Below are 7,500 nucleotides of genomic sequence, written 5' to 3'. Positions count from 1 at the left end.
ACACACACACACACACACACACACACACACACACACACACACACACACACACACACACACACACACACACACACATATATATATATAGTATATATGTATATATATATATATATATATATATATATATATATATATATATATATATATATATATATATATATATATATATATATATATATATATATATATATATATATATATATATATATATATATATATATATACACACACAAATATGTATTCACCCTCCCTGCTACTTCCCTTCTTAGCTAAACCCACCTTGAGGTTGATGACGAAGACACAGATAGAGACGAGGGTAGTGCCAAAGAGACCCAGGTCTGGAGTCTGAGCGTCGGGCAGTCCACAGGTGTCGTCGAAACATACGAACATCAGTCCGAAGTACATTACACAAGTATGCCAGAGAGCTGCAGGTGTGAGAGGGAAGTCAGGTCAAGGTGAGAGGAAGAAAAGGGTGGGATTAATAATGTTAGGGGACGGGAAGTGTTGGAGAGGTTATAGGAAAATGGGAGCATGGGTTGGGGTCACATACACATCAGCGCTCACATTTACTTACATTCAACATCCACATCCACAATCAATACCCACATCTCTACGTCAGAAGCCGAGATCCAACCCCTGCAAGGACAACTAGGCGAGTACACACATCCACACTTCAACACCCACACCTCTACACTAGGTAAGTACAGGCATCCACTCTTTTGAATCCATACCTCTACAGTAGATGAGTACATACATCCACACTTCAAAGCTCACACATCTACATTATGTTAGGTAAGTTAAGATTCGTCAAGGAAACAGGACAAGTGTTTCCTGACGCGGGTCCTAGTCGGATGATGACCCGCCGTTGGAGCTTTTGATCATTTGACCGAGGCCTCCCGTTGGCTTACCGTTCCACCCTTTTAAAAATTATGGTTATAGTTATAGCCATTTAGAACATCCACATTAAGTAAATACCTACAACCCCCTTCCCTTCCCGTTCAGAACTTATACTTCGACTCTAGACTAGTGTCCAGAAGCATGACCATCTCATGACTATCACTCCACTCCCCATAAGATTTTGAAACTCCATCTTCTCAGGTGCTCACCGAAGCAGTTCCACTTGAAGAAGTTGAACCAGGACATAGCAGAATTTTTAGCGTTGTTCCTGTAGAGCTCAGCTCTATCAAGAAGCAGCTCCGGTGGCAGGTTCTGGTCGAAGAGGCCGTAGATGATGATAGGAAGCGAGGTGAACGTTATGTTGAACATGGTCAGAGCCAGACTCTCGTATATACTCTGACACGGCCAGAAAGAAGCATATATAATTATTATTATTATCAGAGGACGTGACTGTCATAATGGTAATACAATACCGGCAAGTTGATTATGAAGATGCGCATGTGGAACATTTAGGAACCTTCATTTTGAAACGTTTCGCCTACACAGCAGGCTTCTTCAGTCGAGTTATGTGAAAGGACACAAGTGAAACTAATGCGACATTTTATTGTGGCAACGTTTCTCTCTCCAGGAGAGCGAAACGTTGCCACATTAAAGTGTAACATTAGATGCACTTGTGTCCTTGCACTTAACATGTCAGTAATTCTAGTAATCATTAATATATTCTTCAGTCGAATACAGAGGAGACAGAGGAAGCAGGAGAGATATAGGAACGATGTAATCAGTCCATCACCCTTGAAACTGTCTTCGAGGGTAAAGGACTGATAACTTCGCCTTTATATCTCTGCTACTTCAGCTGCCTCTGTATTCAACTAAAGAATCCTACTGTATAGGCGAAACATCTTTGAAAAAATATATCGAAATGTTGCACATGTGTCTTACTTATTATAAGAGGAATCATCATGATTATAATCATGGGATATTATCACACGAGGGGAGATAACAAAATCATGGGGTTGGATGTGACCTGAATGTGACCTGACCCTAACTAGGTTAGGGCATTGGCTCAAGCCGGTAGGAGACTTGGACCTGCCTCGCATGGGCCAGTGGGCTTGTTGAGGGATTCCTTCTTTCCTATGTTATTGTAAATATTTTTACAGCGCTCGGGAATGAGAGAGCCGTCAGTCGTTCAGCGTCATCTTCACAACCGAAACATAAATTATACACGGAAACTCAACCACATTCCGGCCAGGCCTGTCGCACGGATTAGTTACTTGTTACTTAACACTAGTAACACAAGACGGGTTTGTTTACTGGTCTAAGGGTCAGTGACTACACCAGGACGCTACTTAACACTAGTAACACAAGACGGGTTGTTTACTGGTCTAAGGGTCAGTGACTACACCAGGACGCTACTTAACACTAGTAACACAAGACGGGTTTGTTTACTGGTCTAAGGGTCAGTGACTACACCAGGACGCTACTTAACACTAGTAACACAAGACGGGTTTGTTTACTGGTCTAAGGGTCAGTGACTACACCAGGACGTTACTTAACACTAGTAACACAAGACGGGTTTGTTTACTGGTCTAAGGGTCAGTGACTACACCAGGACGCTGACACACATCCCCAAAGCGGTTCTCCCTCAAGCTGCTAGCAAATTCGCTGACCTCTTGAAGAAAGTCAGTGATGCCCCTGTAAACAACGGATCCTGGCACAAGCTATTGGGCAATGGTTGTCTGGGTGTCCCACCAAGGAGGGACAAGTCACTAGCAGCATCTGTTATTAGGGCAATAATTTCATTCCGTAAAGATGATTATTAATTTCTGATATATATTCACTGTCTTCTGTTTTTCATTGTTTTTCAGTAATTATTCATAATTTTACCAGCATTCTATAATTTATTCCTTTTGCTTGTTCCTGAAATTCCAACTGATTGATAATTGATTTTCAGAGTGAAATATATTATAATTAATTGTTTTTCATATTTTTTTATATATTGTCATAATTCTTGTATTCTGTTTACCTTATCTTCATCATTTATTATTCAATATTTTGTATATTTTGTTTAGTGTGTTTTTTTTACATAATTTCTTATCTGCCACATTTAACTTTTATACTGTAATATTTTTGATAAGGTAACAAAAGGACCCCAATGGGAATAAGTCACACTGACTCTTTTTTTTGGGTTATCCCAGGTTCTCTACACATATGCTGCTATGTATGATAATTCTATGTAACTGTATTTGTGTATACCTGAATGAACTTACTTATACAAGACTAACACTAAGGTTATCTGCTGAGGAAGATAGGCTTTATTCTAGCTACCTCGAGTTCTGTCTAGATAGATGAAATTAGGATAGTACAGCAGATGATTTAGGATATTAGGATAGTACAGCAGATAGTTCAGTACATTAGGATAGGGCAGCAGATAGTACAAAACGGATTAAAGCGTCGTTTAATTTCCATTTGGTGGATTATTTGTTAATTATTCCAGCCACGGTTCTGACTAATATTTGTAAAATACTCCCACTCTATCTCCTCGCTTTCGTCTCTCTTCCTGTTCTCCTCTCTAACCCCGTCGCTTTAATTCCTCATCTCCTACCTGAGTGGAGAAAGCGTTCCAGATAGCGAAGAAGATCTGCGGTGTGATAAAGGCGACGTTCTTGTAGAAGGAGTACTGGACTAGCGTAGAGACCCTGATGTAGTACCAGTGGCCGTGGACCAGCAACACCTTCTTCAGGAAGCGGAACCTGGCGAAGGCGAAGTCGGAGCACCTCACCGCCTGCCGTCCTTCCTTGCCCATCACTCCTGCCCACAACAAACTTCCAGTTAAATAAACAACCCGGTTGCTATAGCCTGCAATTACATTTCGGTTTCTATAGCTTGTTAGGTTATTACATATGGATAAATTTCACCACTGCTTATTGATTATTATTATTATATTCAAGGGGGAAGCGTCAGGGGGGGATGGGAGATGATCAAGATTGTGTTTTAGGTCAAAGGATACAAATGCAAATAATGCAACATTTTATTGTGGCAACGTTTCGCTCTCCAGGAGCATAGTAAAGCCGTTGCAACATTAAAATGTCGCATTAGTTGCACGTGTTCTGTTACCTAACATTTTCGGTACTTCTACCATCATTATAATAATCAAGTTTGATCAGAGTGAAGGGAAGTTAGTTTTAGTTCCGTGGAAGAAGAGAGATTCACTAGTACATAGGCACGTTACTAGGACTGTTAAGGGGAGATTTACCTAAGCCGACGTGGGCCTCCTGGATCATGGAGACGTCGTTAGCGCCGTCACCTATGGCAGCACAGACGGGAGACTCCTTAGACTTCTTCACCAACCGCACCGTCTGCATTATTATTATTATTATTATTAGCAGCAGCAGCAGTAGTAATAGTAGTAGTAGTAGTAGTAGTAGTAGTAGTAGTAGTAGTAGTAGTAGTAGTAGTAGTGGTAGTAAACTGTGAAGCGTTGACAGGGAAGCACTTCCCTTGTATTCGTCATTCAGCTGACGTAAACACAGACTTATTGCAGTAGTAGCATTTTGCAGGGATGCTCTTAATAATATATACACTGGCCCTTTTTTTACACAAATCAGTTATTCAGGCTAAAAACTGTTATCCAAACTCAGCTCATTTCAAAGCCCAGCCTTGTCTAAGGATCCAACCCACAACAGCCGACTAACACCCAGATACCTACTTACTGCTAGGTGAACAAGGGCAACAGGTGTAAGGGAACATGCCCAACGTTTCCACTCCCAGATCTTCACAGATATATCCCAGCAGACGAAATAAAAATGTTAATGAAAATGCTCCTTTCACTGCTGACACAAATTGCAGATATACCTAGACGAGGCTGTGATCCTTCCAAGACCATCACAAAGTTCCATTTTTAAGAATTATAGAAGACGGACCGAAACGTAGTCTTGTTTATATTTCCATCTTGTGTATTAGCTGTGAATTGTTCAAGCTATGATGATGTGACTTACTCATACTTAAGGAGAATGTAAAATTAAGCTAAACGACATGTTCTATAGAATTCAGTCGGTCGTGGGGCTACAATAACTTAATTCTTATTAAATGACAATGCGTTCGACGACTTTATTTTAAGCAATGTCGTAATCGCAGCCTCCAATGTGTAAATAAATAAAAAAAAAGTCGATATTGAAAGATGTGATATAAATGGCTTAGAAATGAGACACATGTGTAATATTCCCAAATGCTGCACAGGTGTCACATTCTTCAAGACGAAAGTAATTACATTCTAAACACAAATGACCTGCACATGGGAGGGAGAAGCTTACGACGACGCTTCCGGTCCGACTTGAAGTATTTACAAAGTCACACAAAGACACATCTGGTAGTACTCCTCCTTCAAGCTGTCGTACAGCAGCTACAGTGTGACTGTTGTAAATTGTCCAAGTCGGACCGAAAACGTCGTTGTAAGCTTCTCTCTCCTATGCACGAGTTATTGTATATGGTTACATTCCATTAGCTACCTCGTATGCACTATTCGGTTTTCAGCAATAAATTTGTTCTTTAGACCATCACCTCGGCTTTTTGCCTGGGAGACATCCTGCAGCAGACGACGGCAGTGCACCTACGACACACCTGGTAGAACTCCTCCTTCAGGTTGCCGTACAGCAGCTGCAGCGACGCTCCGTCCACCACCAGACCGTAGAAGGAGTCGTCAGTTATATCTTCCCTGGCAAGATGGAGGGACACAGCCTCGTCAAGTACACACGACACTACCACATTGACGTCATGCAGCAATAATTTGATGGTAAATATTTACTTGAGTTAAAAATTATTCAGATATACAATTTTATATATGTTGAAAGATCACTTAAATATGCATACAGAGTTAGGATACGTAATATTAACATTCATAAATATACATTGACGCATATACATGCATGTATACGCAAACACAGACAAACAAATACACACACACACACATACATATATTTATATAAGTTAAAAATAAATGGAAAAAGAGAAGAAAACAAAATGGCTACCAAAAGTATTAAATAATGAACGAAAAGAGATATAAGGAGCTGTTTTTAATAGAGTAACAAAGGCACAATTCACACATAGTTTATCAGGACACTGATAAAAGGGACAAATATGAAGGAGCGATAACCTTATTTAAGCAACCAGGGAAAACAGCAGATCGACTGGCAGATTTATGAAGATTTTATACATAAGCCTAGACAGGCTGAGCTAAAACTAAAACCACAGCTAACAGACGTAATTTAGAGTAAACTAGACTAGTATAATTGAAACCAGACGAGTATAACTGAAACCAGATGAGTATAATTGAAACCAGACGAGTATAACTGAAACCAGATGAGTATAACTGAAACCAGATGAGTATAACTGAAACCAGACGAGTATAACTGAAACCAGATGAGTATAACTGAAACCAGATGAGTATAAGTGAAACCAGACGAGTATAACTGAAACCAGATGAGTATAACTGAAACCAGATGAGTATAATTGAAACCAGACGAGTATAACTGAAACTAGACGAGTATAACTGAAACCAGATGAGTATAACTGAAACCAGACGAGTATAACTGAAACCAGATGAGTATAATTGAAACCAGACGAGTATAACTGAAACCAGATGAGTATAACTGAAACCAGATGAGTATAATTGAAACCAGACGAGTATAACTGAAACTAGACGAGTATAACTGAAACCAGATGAGTATAACTGAAACCAGACGAGTATAACTGAAACCAGATGAGTATAATTGAAACCAGATGAGTATAACTGAAACCAGATGAGTATAACTGAAACCAGATGAGTATAACTGAAACCAGACGAGTATAACTGAAACCAGACGAGTATAACTGAAACCAGATGAGTATAATTGAAACCAGACGAGTATAACTGAAACCAGATGAGTATAACTGAAACCAGATGAGTATAATTGAAACCAGACGAGTATAACTGAAACTAGACGAGTATAACTGAAACCAGATGAGTATAACTGAAACCAGATGAGTATAACTGAAACCAGACGAGTATAACTGAAACCAGATGAGTATAACTGAAACCAGATGAGTATAACTGAAACCAGACGAGTATAACTGAAACCAGATGAATATAACTGAAGCCAGACGAATATAACTGAAACCAGACGAGTATTACTGAAACCAGACAAGTATAACTGAAACCAGACGAGTATAACTGAAACCAAACTGAAGAAATAATTCAACATGGATATGATAAAGAATTATAAACATGGGAGGATTGACAAAACTGGCAAATAACACATTACAAGTTACAGAAACCGAAATCTAATTAGGCTATAAAAACCAAAATCTAATTACAGGTTACAGAAACTGAAATCTAATTACAGACTATAGTAACCGAAATCTAATTACAGGCTATAAAAACCAAAATCTAATTACAGGTTAGAAACCGAAATCTAATTACAGGCTATAGGAACCAAAATCAAATTACAGACCATAGAAACCGAAATCTAAAACACACACACACAAAATGTCAGAATTATATTTGTATCAAGCCGACATGACTATGTATAACAATGATACATAAGTGTACATAAGTGTACATAAGTGTAC

At 39.2% G+C, this 7,500-nt stretch overlaps 1 protein-coding gene across 3 annotated transcripts in view; it reads right to left on the bottom strand.

The window, feature by feature from the left end:
• LOC128703315 (phospholipid-transporting ATPase IF) overlaps window positions 1–7,500 on the bottom strand; it is a gene marked incomplete at its 5' end in the record, with an annotated part of 78,932 nt that overhangs the window by 4,727 nt on the left and 66,705 nt on the right. For all 3 annotated transcript variants that reach the window (XM_070085305.1, XM_070085306.1, XM_070085307.1), the window contains 5 exon segments: window positions 280–425; window positions 1,107–1,293; window positions 3,500–3,705; window positions 4,151–4,253; window positions 5,455–5,608. In XM_070085305.1, coding sequence (XP_069941406.1) covers window positions 280–425; window positions 1,107–1,293; window positions 3,500–3,705; window positions 4,151–4,253; window positions 5,455–5,608 — 796 coding nt within the window.

Source organism: Cherax quadricarinatus, chromosome 15 (assembly GCF_038502225.1).
Source record: "Cherax quadricarinatus isolate ZL_2023a chromosome 15, ASM3850222v1, whole genome shotgun sequence".
NCBI classification, from domain to species: domain Eukaryota; kingdom Metazoa; phylum Arthropoda; class Malacostraca; order Decapoda; family Parastacidae; genus Cherax; species Cherax quadricarinatus.
Note: the sequence above shows the minus strand (reverse complement) of the source record. Positions and strands in the feature narration are given on the sequence as shown.